We start from the raw sequence: 16993 nt of genomic DNA, 5'->3' as shown, positions 1-16993 counted from the left end.
CTGTACCGGTTACTCATTTCGATAAAACCGAGTTTTTCTTGCATTTTTATATGAAAATAGTCATTGTGGACATGTGTTGATATAAGTGGAAGGAGGCATCAGAATGGGCTGAAACTTTACACCTGAAAGGACTATATCACCGCAATTTAAGAAAAAAAAAACGTTTTTCAGCATCTGTTACCATTTAATTAAAAAAAAAAAATTTTTACAATTTTATAAAAAGGTAAAATAACTCATAATCATCGTAGACATATGTTTATAAAAACCGAAATAGTATTCAGAACTTGTTGAAACTTTACACCTAAAAGGGTTAAGCCATGCTTATTTCAAAAATTAAATCGATTTTTCGGTACCGGGTACCCATTAAAAAAAAAGATTTTTTTTTTACATTACTATATGAAAGACAAATGAGGCATAATCATTGCTGATTGTGGTGTTTACGAAAACCGGAAGGAGTCGTCAGAATTTATTGAAACTTTACATCTGAAGTGTCTATATTACTCTAATTTTAAGAAAGTAATCGGTTTTTTTGTAACGGGTACCCATTAAAAAAACACCGAGTTTTTGCACATGATTATTTAAAAATGAAATATGGCATATCATTGTTGCTAAGTGTTCAGAAAAATAGTCTTAATAGTCAAAATTCGTCTAAACTTTACTTCCTAAGTGAATACATTATGGTAATTTGAAAAATTAAGTCGGTTTTCCTTACATGTTAACCTTTAGAAAAAAAAATTATTTTGATTTTATTTAAAATAAAGCATAATCACTGTTAAGTAAGTAAGTAATAATAACTGTTATATGGTAATAACATATAATATGTTAATAAAAACCGAACTAGTTGTTATAATCACTCAGTTTCAGTGTCCTCAGAAGAGGAGGAAGTGATCACTGATTCAAATGATTCCATGCTTTTGTCTGCTTCGTCACTTTCAACAATGTATTTATTAAAGCTGAGATCAGAACCCTTTAAATATTTGTTTCTCTGTTTTATATTTCTTTTAAATGCAACTAATGGATCTGACGATAATATCAAACGAGTCATTAAATCCGTATTGCTTTGTACTCTTCCAGTTTTTCGAGAATGATTAAGCCGATATTTTCTTATGTTTTTGTGTGAACATTCTAAGGCTTCTTCTGATAATGAACCTGATAAAATAGGTGGAAATACAGATTAAGAAAATAAATGAAAACATAGCTTTAAAATCATTACCTATTGGTAAATCAAAGTATTTAATTACATCACATTCATGTACTAAAACTTTATGCACTGAACTTGGCATGTTATACCAACCATAATTTCTAAGGTATAACTCTCTTGTTTCGTTCAACAAAACACTAAACTCTTGGGTTTTTATTTGTTTTCCACAAGAGAGGACTCTTAGCACCAGAGAAAAATTCATGAAATTTTAAACTCGCGTTGAGCAACATTTTCCACTAATAGTAAAACGTTGAAATTTTTGCACAGGTAATGTAATTAGTTAGGTGAACAAAATTATAAAAAGACTCAATCAAAAAAAAATATATTTAAAAAAATTGGACCTCCCTGATGTGCATACATTTGTACTATCATTTTCGCAAGCTGTTTTTGTTTGCTGCTTAAGCAAAATAGTACTCTTTATGCAGATGAAGAGTAACAGGTATGTTATTTATTTTTATTTTCTTTTTGTTCGCCTTTCGTCTAATCATTGGGCGCTGTAAGGTGTCTCGATTGCATTTATTTCCTTACCCGAATTGGTTAACATATTATTTGTAAACTGGTGTCATTGCTCTATATATATATATATATGTATATATATATATATGTAAATCTTCGTATACCTTTGTTTTTGGCTCCCATACCGTGATGCATATTTAAGTATTTTAATTAGCTGATAATTTTTTTCATTTCAAAGCACCCTGTACCTATTAATTTTTTTTTTTGCACTTTTAGCTTTAATTCAACACCTTATTTTTGAAAAGCGAACCAAAAATATAGATCTTAGGGCATTCAGAAAAAGTATTGTAAATATAGATCAGCTAAAATAATACCAAAAAAAGGCATTTAGCCACTTTTTCAAAATTGAAAATTTTCCAATATTGGAAAAAGTTGGAAGAGATTTCGATTGTTTCTGTTAGTAGAAGGTCCAAACTACCATAACCAAAAAAAAAATTTCACGAACTTTCAAGATGTTTTTTTGTTTTTGTCTCCAAAGTTTACCAATTTTCGGATTTTGGTATGTTTAATCATATATTTATTTATTAATAAAAAAAAAATATTTGTATAAATTTTTTTTCCATGAACCATACATTTTTTTGGTTTGTCGCATATATCTTTATCAAAGTGCAAAAGTTGATCTTGCTAGGAATAAAAATGTATTTTTAACAAATTTTTAACTGCGACCACTTTTATGTGCGAATCTCCGAAATGAAATGGTATGTAGAAAATAGGTGTACTTTGAGGGGGTGTGTGAGGCTGAAAGTTGTTTTTATCACAAAATAACTTATGAACTTCTCTTAGTTGGAGATTTAGCTGTAACTTGACATCAAAACATCTAAGTTTCAAGACAGTCGATTTTTGTATTTTTGTCCACCTTCGCGGCACTGTGCGCCGTTCGGAGTCGGCGTGAAACTGTAGGTCCCTTTGATTTGTGTGATAACATCAAGGCGCACGCCACAAGTCGGAGGAGAGGCTCGGCCAAACACTAACATATGTGTACGCGCCAATCTATTATTACTATTAATTTTATTTTAATTATTTTTTTATTTTTATTTTATTTATTAAATTTTATTTTACTTTTATTTTATTGTATTTTAATTTTTTTCAAATATGTTAATGATTAACTTCAACATTAAATACTTACATAAGTCACATTTACATACAAAAGAGTTTTGTTGAATTTGTGTGAATGAAAATGTCCAACAACTTTTTTGTCAAAATGAGATTATTTTTATTAATTCTAAGATAAAATATGCCATTTGTGATATAATTATAAAACAGTTATTTTTACATATGCATAACTATATACATATACACATCAACACATTTCCAAGCTTTCTGCTGATTTAAAACACACTTAGTAAGACACTTAAAACATTATTGCAAAATACTTAAATATTACAAACATAACACTTTCTTAATTACAGTAGAAGTCGCAAAAGCATACACAATTACACTTTAAAGTTTAACTTTTCGAAAGGTGTTTCAATATTTCCGAGGAAAAAACAGCTTTGTAGTTGAAAATAATGACAAATTCTTCACCAATTATATAAAGCAAACAGCACCATTCGATCATCTCTATAGAATCCAAATTACTTAAACAGTGTGAAATGGTATTTTAAAAAAAAACTTAAATATTCTGAAATCTCGATTCCTTTTCCAATTTTGTCGGCTTGGGCGTATAGCATGTCGGGGCCAGCGCAGTCACTGTATTCTTATGTGCTTAACTGTGTACGTGTCGTTAAAAAGCTGGGGGAGATTCTGTAACCAGTTAGCGACAATTTTGGGATCGCTATCGCGCTTATTGAAGCATGATATGAATGTTATTGCGTCAGAAAGTGCCGTAGCTATCCGAAAATTTCCGCTAACTGGCTACAGAATCTCCCCCCTGGTAGGTTTCGTCATTTAATATTTTGGTACGCGTCGTCCGCGCAAACAGGCCATAGATCTTTCGTAGAATAGTTCGCTCGACACCTCCCAAAGGCGTCTCAGCTTTGTTCGACATCGTCCATGATTCTGCGCCATATAAAGGAACGGCCATGATGAGAGACTTGCAGAGCGTAGTTTTTGTTCGTCGAGAGATGGCTGTGCTTTTCGATTCTGGCTTAGCTGAAAGTAGCACCTGGGATCTCCAGGCTGACTTTATTTGTGATGATTATGCTGGATCCTATTTAGACAAAGTCCTTCACAACTTTAAAGATCTCACTGCCCACAGTGACGAGTGCCCCAAAACTATTGTCCCTAAGATTCTCGAGCGGTCGGATGTGTACTATGAGTCCAGCAACCTGCCTATTGGAGTTTTAAGACTACAATAACGGCTATCTTTCGAGCAAATATGAGATGTGGAATCGCATTCAGAGCTTCAGTAAGTGGGGATCATATAGCGCCACACTCCTTTGTAACCTTTGGAGTTGTTAAAGCGTCGTTGACGACTTCAGGGTAGGCTACCGGGCAAAGGCTCCGTGAGGTAAAATCAGACGCACAATGGCCGCTTAAATCAAGTGAACTATCCTAGGTGAGAAACCCCACGATGCCCCGATCGCCAGATTTTCGGTTATTTTTCGAAGGTGGACAGAACATTAGCCTGAAAGTGCCTTCGAAGTCAAGATTTCCGTCAACGACTCAATGGGCGTCATGCATAAAAAGTCAACTTAAGCTGCGACTCGATTTTCAGTACAAATCCTTGAGCTTGACTTAACTTCATCAATGCATAAATTTAGTCTGAGTTTAAGCTCACATTTTATGCATGAGGCCCAATATTCTCACAGCAGTTGATTTAAGGATACTACTTAGAGTTTCCTGAAGACATGCCAGTCTGTAAAAGAGAATATGTAGAATAAGAAATTTTCGAGTTTTATTTTTGAATAAAATCAATGGACATGACCGCATCCTCGAATTTGTCCTTCCTACTTTATTATCTAAAAAAAAAAAAATTAAAAGGGCATTTTCAAAACCTTTTCGTCCTTATGAATCAAAAACAAATTTTTTTTAAATTCTACAGAATTTTCACCTTCATTTGGCACCCATTGTCTATATTGCACCGAATTTTTGAAAGTATTTTTTTTTACTAATTATATCTTTGAAATTTCAAGTCTGAGAGAAAGACTAAACTTCGCTTTGCTTCGTCTGTTTACATTTTTTTGTCGCACGGTGTAAACAATCGAATTGAGATCATTTAAATCCATCGTAAGGCAACTGAAATTGGAAAAAAAGAACCAAAATATTGAAACACCTCAAACTCACTGCTGAACCTTTTTTACAAACTTATAAACTACTTTATTATTCAACATAACCTATAACTCTATATATTTCTATTGTCTTCCTCTCTTCGAATCGTGTTTTCCCGCTCAACTGTTGATAACTTACGAATGATTCTGCATAACTCTGTGCCTCTAAAACTAAACTAAAACCAAACCAAACATAAAACAAAAAACTTACCCAAAACTGTGTTTTATTTCTATTCCTGTGTGTGTTTGTGTGCCGAAAATGACTTTTTAAACTTAAATGATATGGATCTGAAAATAATATACATATGTACACTAAATTAAAAAAAAAAAATTAAAAAAAAATTTAAATTTCTTTTGGAAAATATATTTGCACACGATTATAAAATTGATTGTTTTCCTACTAAAATTTTGCATTAATTTATTTAATTTTTTTATTGGCATAAACGTTTTAAATAAAATTATAAACTATGTATTTATGTACAACAACAACAACAACCAAATATGCACCAATGTGTTCAACTAAAAAAATATGAAACTATGTACTGCGCCGCTGCGTTTGTGTTGAAATGAAACTATGAACTCTTTATTGAACTATGTATTTTTACACCTTTAAACCGCAAATGTTTAAAACCACATTCACTTAATAACAAAAAACCAAAAAAAAAATATATATATATTTATGTCACAAAATAAACAGATTTTCAAAAAGAAGGTAATTTCCTAAGCTTTAAATTGTTTCAAATCCTATTTACCGAATATATTTTACTCTTTGAAGAACCAAAAAAAAAAAAAACATTTACATAATTTTAGAGTAGTGCTCCCCCGAAAACTAACTAAAATTTCTCAAAAATTGCCTGCTTTTTAAGTTTTGCTCATTGGTTTTGTTGTTTAAATTTTCAAAAACTCTAAATGTTAAGTGTAATTGTCTTAAAATTAAAAAAATAATTAAAAATATATTTGAATGTTTTTATTGTATAGCATGCCAGTTAAGTAAATTAGTATTTTTCACACTCAAATAAGACTCGAATTGGCGCGTTCTGTAGCTTAGCAAGACCTGCAAAAAATGTAACCAAAAAATCTTAGATTTAGTGTATTCGTTTCAGTAGTGTAATTTCAGTGCGAAATTGGCGCCAAACAAGCATAAAAATTCTCAATCTATTTTTTTTTTACAATTCCTAAGCTTCTCTTAAAACGCATTCTATTCAAAATTTTACTATGGCTAAAACTTCTTTCTCCATCCGAATTTCATAGGAAGTCGGCGAAGAGTCGAAATTGGCGCGCAGCATCGAACGCGTACGCGATCTGATACGCAAGAAGCGACAGGAACGCAAAGAGCGTAAGGAACGCAAATATGCGACAAAGTTCCAACAAATCGTTATGGAGGCGCAGCAGGCGGCCGCGAAGGTGATCGAAAAGCCGAGCTTAATAACGGAAACTAAACTGCATAGGCTTAGTTATCAAGTGAGTTTCCCACTAACGGTACATTTATTTCGCTTTCTCTCCTACATTACCTACCTTACCTGCCGGTTTTTCATTCTTCCCTCGTCTACAGGAATCCATGAATCGTCCGGTGTCCGGTTCGGATTTCGGCTTTCAGATTCCACTCAAGGATACCTTACACACCATCGTTGACGGCGTAGAGAGCGAACACGAGCTATCCGAACTACAATTACAACAACACCAGCAGCAGCAGCAGCAGCAGCAACACCACCTACAGTCAACAACAGAGTTGCAACAGCAGCAACAGCAGCAACAACTCACACAACAACAAATACAACATCACATGCAGTTGCAACAGCAAGCGCCCTCATTCGATGGCATCACGACAACAACTAGCTCCTGCCAATTAGACAATAATAGCCGCAACGATTACAATACACTCTACCCGCAGGCGGAACGTCGTCTGCTGCATCAAGTGTCTTCCGGTTTTGGTACGCAACACAACGATTCGCGCGACGAGCCAACATACACCGAGTCCATTGAGTTGCGGCTCATGGGCCAGTACAATTCGACTGATACCGATCCGTATGCGAATGATCAGCGCAGCGGTTCGTTTATGCGTGGCGATTCGCTGCAGGACACATCGTCACGGCGTTACTGCAGCGAGGAGCATGATGAGGCCTACTTGCAGTATCAGAAGTCACTGTTAACGCGTTCGCCCAGCTACCGCAAGTCATTGGATCGCCTATCGCAGTCGAGCGACCAGTCGCAACGTTCGCTGTTACCTTCGCGTAGCCTGAAGTCTGATGATGACTTGCATTTAAGTGTACGTCGACATTCGAGCGGCCATTCGCTGAATACCATCTCCATGGAACATGAAGAGCTACTTTCAGGTCAGGGCAATTTGCGCGATGAGCTGCTGAATTGCGAGCACAAAGAGCTTTTTCAATTTCTGCAAGACGATGCGGATAATAGCAATAATTATTTCAGCGAAACCGTTGGATATGGCTCGGCAATTGTCGATGCCGACACAGATTCGTTGATTGTTGATGTGCGAAAAGATGAACGCAAGCCATCGACGAGCAGCATCAAGTCGAACTTGAGCTATATTTCCAACTCGATATTGCAGCAGATCGAGCAGCGTCGCAATGGCAGTCATGCGTCCAGCAATGGCAATGGGCATGATAATGAAGCGCTGCCACTGGTGGAGCATTCCGAGTTCGACAACATCATACAGAGCTTCGAGAAGGAATTGGAAGAGATAAAGCGCTCAACGACGTCACTGGAGCGACGCCTGTCCACACTCTCAGAGCCGTCGCCTGCTGCCGATGAAGCCAATAAAGCCATACTCGATCATATTGCTGTCATTACAGGCGCCTCTGAGCGCTCTGCCGCCGATGAAGTTGTACACCCACTCAACCCGTATGACAGTTACGATCTGTCGACTGTGCCGCGCCGTCAGCATTCGCTGCTCACCAGCACCGATCGCAATTCGGTAAAGATTAAACGTCGCAGCTTGGAGAAGCAGCGCAAAATCGACGAAGACTTTAGCATATCAAATGAAATACGCAAAATCTGTGATCAAATTCATGCCCCATTCGTGACCATCGAATCGATGGCGGTGGCGGCAACAGTTACAGCGGCCGCTAAATCGCCGTTCGCACGCCATAAGAGCGATCAATTAAGCGCGCAATTCGATCGCTTCAAGCGCCTATCGCTCATCGAACGTGTCGATGAAGTACCTGAAGAGGAGAAGCCCATATCAACGCTGCGCATGGAGTCGGAGAAACTGCCACGCAAGTGCCTAACCACAGACGCCATCCGACTGGACAGCCTATCGCTGAAGAGCACAAACTCATATGAGAATTTGCTAATACAAAAGCAACAACTGAGTCGTCAGCAGAGTAATCAACGTGACGGCGCCTCTTTGACTTCGTCGGGTGTGGCGGTACCACCAACGCCACCGACATCACTCAAGTCGCAGCTCGAACCGCCAACACTAGCACAAATATCCTCAATTAAGACCACGCCGCCGCTAGCGGCACTCACTGAGCACCAACAGCATTACCATGCCTCGAAAATACATGACCCACCTCCACCACCACTACTTCAAAAATCACTAATTCCGTCAGCAACAAGAACCACCATTTCCACCACTATCACCACAACCACAACCTCGTCCATCCGCCCAAGGGCTGCCGGCGATGTTAGCGATATGCGCGCCAAACGCTTCGCCGAGCATCCACAATCGACACTAGACAAAGCCGCTTCCTTTCAATCCGCACGCACCGAATCGCATAGTTCGGGCGCAGGCGGTATTGCCGACACCAGCTCGGTACTGGCACTGGGATACAGCGTACCGGGTGCACGCTCATCTGCAGGCGGTGCTATGGTAACGGAGACGGCCGAACCAACACAAAAGTCGGCCTTCTCGCGGCTGACCGAAAAACCATGGCATTGTCTGGTCTCCTACGTAGACGATCTCACTGTAGGTGGGAGGCGTAACTCGCAGGGAGCATACAATGACCCCATGACTTTTCCAAGTTTCGGACAAACGAAACCACCGAAAGTGCCAGATGATTGCTTTCCGCAGAAGTGTTATGATCAGTAAGTATAATAAGATATAAAAACGATATGATATTTAAAATATACTGGATCAGGAGGTATTTACTGTGGCTACATTACATAAAAAGCTGCAGAAAGGGTATGACAAAATACCTAGTTTGTGTAGATGACTCTTCAGTCTCTTCAGATTCTCCTTTGAGAGTTTTATTATTAGGAATTTAAATCTGTTTCAACTATGTATATCGTCCAAATAAGCACTTTGCCTGTGCTTCTTCCTGGACTCGTCGTTGGTTGTCTTTCCAGAACCATTGCCTAGCTGTTATTCCTTCAGAAGTGTTCGGCCGTTTCATGTACATATCATTGCAGGGACATGACTTTTCAGAAAAGGCTGCTTTGTTATACTTCTTCTTCTTCTTCTTAATTGGCGCTGTAACCGCCTAAGCGATTTTGGCCGAGTCCAAAACAGCACGCCAGTCATTTCTCTTCTGTGCTAACTGACGCCAATTGAAAATGCCAAGTGAAGCCAAGTCCTTCTCCACCTGGTCTTTCCAACGCAGAGGAGGCCTTCCTCTTCCTCTGTTACCAGCATCGCGGCCCGCGTTGAATATTTTCAGAGCAGGAGCGTTTCTGTCCATCCGAACGACATGGCCAAGCCAGCGGAGCCGCTGAATTTTAATTCGCTGCACTATGTCTATATCGTTGTAAAGCTCATACAGCTCATCGTTAAATCGTCTGCGATATTCGCCATCACCAACGCGTAAAGGTCCGTAAATCTTTCGCAGAATCTTTCTCTCGAAAACTCCAAGAGCCGCCTCATCAGATGCTTCGTTACACTATTTGCTCTATATTGAATCTCTTCTCAAACGCTATCGTTCGCGGCATTTCTCTGTGAGAAGTAGAGATAGTGGGAAGCTGGGAAACTAGTTCTATATTTTTCGATATTAACAATATGTCATTTCCGCTGCCTGAACATTCCCTAGCAAAATTAATTAGAATTCGTTTGCCGAAGCTTTTTTTCTCCAATCACATTTGCAATACTTAAAATTCGATCTCATTTCAGCTTCTATTTTCGCTGTCCATGGTTCATGTCGTGCATGGACACGAAGAGCGCCAAACAATGGACACGCATAAGGACGGCTGTCTTGGCGGTTGTCGATACTCCAGCCTTTGAGTGGTTTGTGCTAGTGCTCATATTTGCATCGAGCATAACCCTCTGCTTCGAGGACATCTACTTGGATAGCAATAAAACGCTGAAACGTGTACTCTACTGGACGAATTTCTCATTCTGTCTCATCTTCGTCATTGAAATGGTCTTAAAGTGGCTAGCGTTGGGGTTTTCCAAATATTTCACAAGTTTTTGGACAATATTGGATTTCATTATAGTCTTCGTAAGTAGAATGGCGTCTTATGAAGCGAAATGTATAGAAAGTAGAATGGAAGCACATTAAAATTTTTGCCGCACAGGTTTCCGTGTTCTCGCTGCTCATCGAAGAGAATGAAAATCTCAAGGTATTGCGTTCGCTGCGTACATTGAGAGCTTTGCGCCCATTGCGTGCCATATCACGGTAAGTAGTACGGTGTACACATCACGTGAGCTGCTCAGTTAAAAAAATGCTACGTTGTAAACTTTATAAAAAAAAAAAAATCATCTTATTTTATTGAAATATTTTCGCCTACAAATATGTATGTATGTATTCTCTTGAACTTTCATACATACATAAATACTCTCTTTGGCATGCCCCGTGCTAATGCTATTGATGTCTATGTACTTACTTATGTGAATTTCTTTGAATTTTTAATATTTTCGCATCAAATTTCTACTTTCAGATTTCAGTCTGCTACTTTAACCTTTTACTATTAAAATAAAACGTTTACTTAAACACATCTAAAAATTTCTTACAAATTTGCCTTATTAGCTTGTGTGCACTTTTTTGTATTTTTTCTTATTTTTGAGTATTAAAAACTATAATTTCCAACTTTCTTATTATATATTCTTTTTAAATGTTTACAAATATAAAAAAAAAAATTACAATTTGGAAGTGTTTAATACAATATCGTCTTCTTTATGAATTTCGAATAGAAATAACAAAAGTAAAGCCACACCTAAAAGTACCGTATAGCTGTACGAGAATCCTGTATTTGAATGGCAACCATGCGTACTTACTTAGTTGTACTGAGTATTTCCCGTTATTCAAAAGAAACAATAATACAATTTGTTAAAACAGTAATGACCTTATTCATAAAAAATAAAATAGATTTATAGATATGTCTATGAAGTGACAATTTCATACAAATTTTCGATTTATAAAGCAGTTAAAGTTTTCTTTATTTTTTTATGAATTTGGGTGTAAATGTTTGACGTGTACCGTAATTCCTATACTTCCTACTAGGCAGCCATTGTTTCCTACCAAAGATTATGTCGAAATTCAAAAGGTGGAAATCGTACCCAATCAGAGTTGATAATTGTGTTGTTTAAAATTTGCGTACAGTTGTATTTGCACACAAAAAGTGGAAAAAATTACAAAAAAAAAAAATTACCAAACAACAAAATACATCATCGATTTTTTTCTACATACCAGAAATTTATGAAAAACTTTTTGTGCTGCAAACACAGAGCAATTCGTGTTACACTTTGCCTTCCAAATCGGAAATTCGCCTAGACAAATTTTGCGTCCCACTCATAGTTTACAGTTTGAATCCTACTATATATTTATCCGCTATAAGTGTCTATGAGTCCGCCCGCACCTTGCACCTCACTCCTGTTTACATGTATTAATGTATGACCCACATTTGTATGTACTCACTACCGCTATATGGCACACAGACTTTTACACAAATCCTCATTTTTTCAACACCCTATCCCTGTCGCTAAGCTATCCTTTGTTATTGTTTTTGTTATTTTATTACAGTTTTTTGTTTAGCATGTTTAGCTACATACTCGTACTTTCTGCTGTGTGTACAAAGCGGTAAACATAGTTATGTGTAAAAAAATACAAAGCAAGACTTTTTACGAGGGCGAAGAAATCGAACGGACATATTACCCTGCTAGCGTAAGAAGTGAATTGAGTCCTAAGCCCAATGTTCATATGTACGGATCAGATACAGTGCTTTAAAAATTATTATGGCACGCTGCACATTCTTTCGAGCTCAAATATCGTACCCAGGACGTATTAAGCAAGGAGTCCCCGCGGGCGGGTGGTGTCCTTATCCCGCTATTATTTAATTTCTATATATTTCGAAGTTTCCTCAGCCACCCGAGGGTGTTTCACTGATCTCCTACGCTGCCAATTGCTCAATATCGGCGTCCATCGAGATAAAGCGATTTCACCCACTATACTTTTCCCTGTGGCGTTTTCTGAAGTCGTAGAGTTTTGTCAATAAGCCCGGATTATTGGCCAAATTCAGGCCGAAAAATTAATTTTGCTCCTCTCAGATCCGTGCAAACAGTGAAAAGTCCCGGCGGGTATTTAGAAGGATGTCATATTCCACAGGCAATAGCCCAAGGATGGTGCTAAGCATTTTTTACATATAAAGTGTGCTGGAAATCTATTTTATATGGAATGACTAGCAAAGTAAAAAATTTTATGAAAAATCGGTCCAAAATCTTAATCAGTTGAAACTAGCAATTTTTCTAAAAATTGGTAAAAATTTTTTTATAACATTTAAATTTGTACATGTGATTTTTTTTCGTTTGGGGGAACTCTAATTATTTTCAACAAGTTATTATAATATAAACAAATACAAATTTAAAAATCGGAATCGACAATTTTTTTTTCAAATTGTATTAGCTTTCGGTAAAAAAAAATATATCATATCGATTTAAATATTAACAGTAAATTCCAGTTTGGCACCACTGTGCGACTTTCAAAGAAACCAGCGACTCACTCGTCATGAAGGTTACGTAAACTACTAAACTTTGAAAAACGATACATAATACTTTTGAAATAGATTTGTAATAGATTTACGAGTATGAGAGGAATCTCGGATCAACCGTAAATAAATTTTGATAAAATAAAATCCTTACTCATTGAAGTTTAATAGTGTGTTTCCACGAGTGCTTAATTGCGCAATTTGGTCACTTTTCTCAATTTGAACTGAAATTGTGATACGATTCTCAATTTTGCCAAAGAAAAAGCTGTCAATTAAAATTGTGGTCGAGTCAAGGCGCATTGAATAGGTAGTATCAGTATAGCAGCTGATTTGATTTTTTTTTCAAATTATTTGGTCTCGAAAATGTCAAATATTTTTAATTTCTTCTAAAAAAAATTCCAAATTGATAAAATCTATATAAAACAAGCGATTGAATAGCAGCTACTGGAACGTTCGCCCAACTCAGCAGCACAACTGCTGATGACTGGGCGTTGCAAAAGATGGATCAATACTTCGAGAAGCAAGAAAATTTGCTTAGAAAGAATGTTGGAACAATTTTCATTTTTTCCAATAAATTTTTTATTTTTTGTATTTCAAATGGCACGCTTTGATTTAGAAGAAAAAAGTCAGAACAGTTTTAGGCACTTTTGATACCAGAAGCAACAACAAAATACCCGCAAATGTTTTTTTTTTGCTGTAATGCTACTACCTGTTTGATATGCCTTGGTTTGAGTCTTAATTTGGGTGAAATTGAAAAAAATTTGCTTTTAACTTTATGAATGCGATTCAAAATTTTTCTTACAGTGTATGAATTTATGATCAAAAAGTTCATGACTGATAAGCGTACAAAAAATTCAATAAAATATTCGTTAAAAACAAGATGGAAGAGCTTTTGGGAAATATTAAAATTGAGTATCGAAATTGTGCAATTTGAGAATGGTAGAAACGCAATGTTAACATATTGATTCAAGAATTTGTTTATCGCTTTGTAAGTAAATACATGCAGATGTGGTATATACCACATTTTCATTGATGTCTTCTTTGCTATTACTTTTTTATTATGAACCTTAATATTTTGTACAAAAATCCATGTGTATATAACTTGAAATTTTTAGATCAGTTATTAGAAGGTAATATTGAGTGAGTACTATAAGACCGTACCAGAAAAAAGTTTACAGCTGGATCTTAAAGCAAGATATATCGATATTTTTGTCTTGTAGAGAAAATTGTTTTGCTTCGAAATTTCATTGATCTCCAGTACCCCAATCTAGTACTTAACCACCAGATCTCAGTTCCTACCGCCCTAATGGCAGTAAATTAAAGCTGGCCAAAATTAATTAAACTTTTGTTAAAGAAGTATTTCGATTCGAAGGCAATTTCGATATTTTTTTGCCGAACGCGGAGGTCTCCATTTTAAATTTTTCGACATACCGACCTTTTTGTCTCAAGGAGATAGTTTGTTTTGTTACAAAGCTTATTGAACTCAAGTAACCCGTTCTAGTACTTAACCACCAGGTCTCAGTTTCTACCAACAAAATGCCAGTAAATCCTCCACAAATCATTAAACTTTTGCAAAGGAAGTATTATGATTATTCCAGTAGAAATGTTTAAAAAAAATTTGGACTTTGTTGCTTTTTCCATTTTTTTGCTAACAAGGAAATAATAACAAAGAATTTTTATTGCTGAATATATAGGTGTTACCGAAAAATTGGGAAAGAATTCGAAATTGCCTCGAAATTTTAATTTTTTTTTCTGAAGTAATATGAGAATTTAACCACGAAACTATTCTCTTGAACTCCTTAGTCCTCAGTCCTGCGTCAGTGTTTTGTAGTCTATAAAAAGGGGGGCTCAAGACCACAAGTATATAAGCAAAAAATTTTACAAATTATTACCCTCTGATCACTGATGCTTGTCACTTTTTTATGTTTGTTCCCAAATCAATGTTGTTGCTGTATATTTGTGCTATTTTTAAGTTAAATTCAATGCTTTTGAGTTTTCTCTCCACAACTATCCTTAAGCATTTGAGCGCCTCTCTATATACCTCAATCAAATCGCTAAACCATCAAAAAATAAAAATAAAAAAAACAATAACAAATATGTAAATATGTAACGCATATCCCCCCATAAAACTATGAATCTGTTTCATTTTATTTCTATTCCAGGTGGCAAGGAATGCGAATTGTAGTAAATGCTCTCATGTATGCAATACCGTCAATTTTTAATGTACTTTTAGTTTGTTTAGTCTTTTGGTTGATATTTTCCATAATGGGTGTACAATTTTTCGGTGGTAAATTTTTCAAATGCCTTGACGACGATGGTGAATTGCTGCCAGTGACGGTTAGTAAAACAAATTGGACAAAAAATTCGTACACATACAAACGTAAATTTACACACATTTTTACAAACAACACACTTGTGTTACAAAGTTTTTAAAATATCACTTAAACATTTTTTTATACATACATTGTTATTATAGGAATTTGTTTTTTTTTTTATGCAAATATTTGTTTTAAAGAAATTGTCTACGTTAATTAACTTTATTTTCATTTTAATGCAAAAAAATTTAAACTACTAAACAGGAAGTGAACGACAGAGCCGAATGCATCAAGCAGAATTACACTTGGATCAATTCGAAGATCACATTCGATCACGTAGGCATGGGCTATTTGGCGCTGCTGCAGGTGGCCACCTTCGAGGGCTGGATGGAGGTGATGGCCGATGCAGTGGATGCGCGCGGCGTCGATTTGCAGCCGCAGCGCGAGGCCAATTTGTATGCCTACATTTATTTCGTCATCTTCATAGTGTGCGGCTCATTCTTTACGCTCAATCTATTCATTGGAGTTATTATCGATAATTTCAATATGCTCAAGAAGAAGGTAAGTGTGGCTGGACCAAGGCGTATGACAAGCAGGTTTGGTATTAACCGATTTTTGCAATTCATAAATAAATAAATTGTAAATTTTTTAATCGACATTAACACAAACAAATACAAATACACATATACGCTGGGAGAATGTAACCTATCTGATAAATGCATCAAAATAATTTGATGTTGTAAAAATTATTTATATACACACTGCAGTACTTTATGACAACACAGAATGAACAAAAAAAAATCAAATAAAACATAAACTCAATCTAAGAAAGTACTTTTCGGCAAGAGCGGCAACTTTTGCCGAAAAGTAATTTCGCCTTTCATATTTTTTCAGTGTATAAATGTTAACATACATACATACTAACATACCCACACTTGAATACTTAACATTGACATTAACAGCACACACGCGCATACGATTTTTTAAGATTTACTAAAAAAACAAAACCAAAAAAAAAAAACATTTATGGTGTTTATGTGTAAATATTAAAAATCTATTTTCATCGTTCCATAGTATGAAGGAGGAGTGTTGGAAATGTTTCTCACCGAATCTCAAAAACACTATTACACCGCCATGAAAAAGTTGGGACGAAAAAAACCACAGAAAGTCATTAAGCGACCAATAAATCATTTTTTAGCAATGTTTTATGATTTATCGAATTCGAGAAGGTAATGATCAAATGCTAAAAGTATGATTTATACAAAATAAACTGCATTCAGTTTAAATTTTGATTTTGATTTACTATTTTCTTTTGATAAGCTATAGCTGCTAACTTACATACATATTTCTATTTGATACACATTTGTTTTTTTTTATTTAAATATTTTTTTTTTTAAGGTAACTGTTTTATTTGGCAAAGCTGTCGCTATTTACTCTAGAATTGCTCAAGTACAGTAACACCGCATTAACTACCTTCATACAAACATATAGAAATGCATAAAACTCACCTGTCTCTTAATCAACGCCTTTCCTGTGCGCTCTTTCACACTCTCTCACTTTCTCTAACTCACATAACCTTAATACAACATAGTTTACTCACAAAAAAAAATGAGAATCTTCAAGCTACTCGTGTCTAAGCCCTTAACATGCCTAACTACTTAACATAACTTTTCTATCTGACTACTAACCCTACTCACGTTAAACTTATTGCAATGATTTTTTTTTTTTTTTTGTGTTATTTTGAGTACTCGTAATGCGTACTTATGTAATTTGCATCGAAACCGCTTATAATCTTTCAAAGTGGTTTTCTTCAATTTTTGGTAAAAAGTGTTACCGTTTTATAATCATACATACATACTTACATAGTTAGGGTACAT

At 35.8% G+C, this 16993-nt stretch overlaps 1 protein-coding gene across 1 annotated transcript in view; it reads left to right on the top strand.

Moving 5' to 3' along the window:
- LOC118743291 (sodium channel protein 60E) overlaps positions 1-16993 on the top strand; it is a 36016-nt gene that overhangs the window by 4513 nt on the left and 14510 nt on the right. Inside the window, exons 14-20 of the mRNA XM_036475875.1 lie at positions 6178-6387; positions 6479-8973; positions 9992-10319; positions 10396-10496; positions 14964-15138; positions 15381-15677; positions 16191-16345. Of these exons, the coding sequence (XP_036331768.1) occupies positions 6178-6387; positions 6479-8973; positions 9992-10319; positions 10396-10496; positions 14964-15138; positions 15381-15677; positions 16191-16345 (3761 nt within the window). The remainder of the gene's footprint in view (positions 1-6177; positions 6388-6478; positions 8974-9991; positions 10320-10395; positions 10497-14963; positions 15139-15380; positions 15678-16190; positions 16346-16993) is intronic.

The sequence above is a fragment of the Rhagoletis pomonella genome, unplaced genomic scaffold (assembly GCF_013731165.1).
Source record: "Rhagoletis pomonella isolate Grant_MI unplaced genomic scaffold, Rhpom_1.0 Rhpom_scaffold_00007, whole genome shotgun sequence".
Lineage (NCBI taxonomy): Eukaryota > Metazoa > Arthropoda > Insecta > Diptera > Tephritidae > Rhagoletis > Rhagoletis pomonella.
This window is presented reverse-complemented; position numbering and strand designations above follow the sequence as displayed.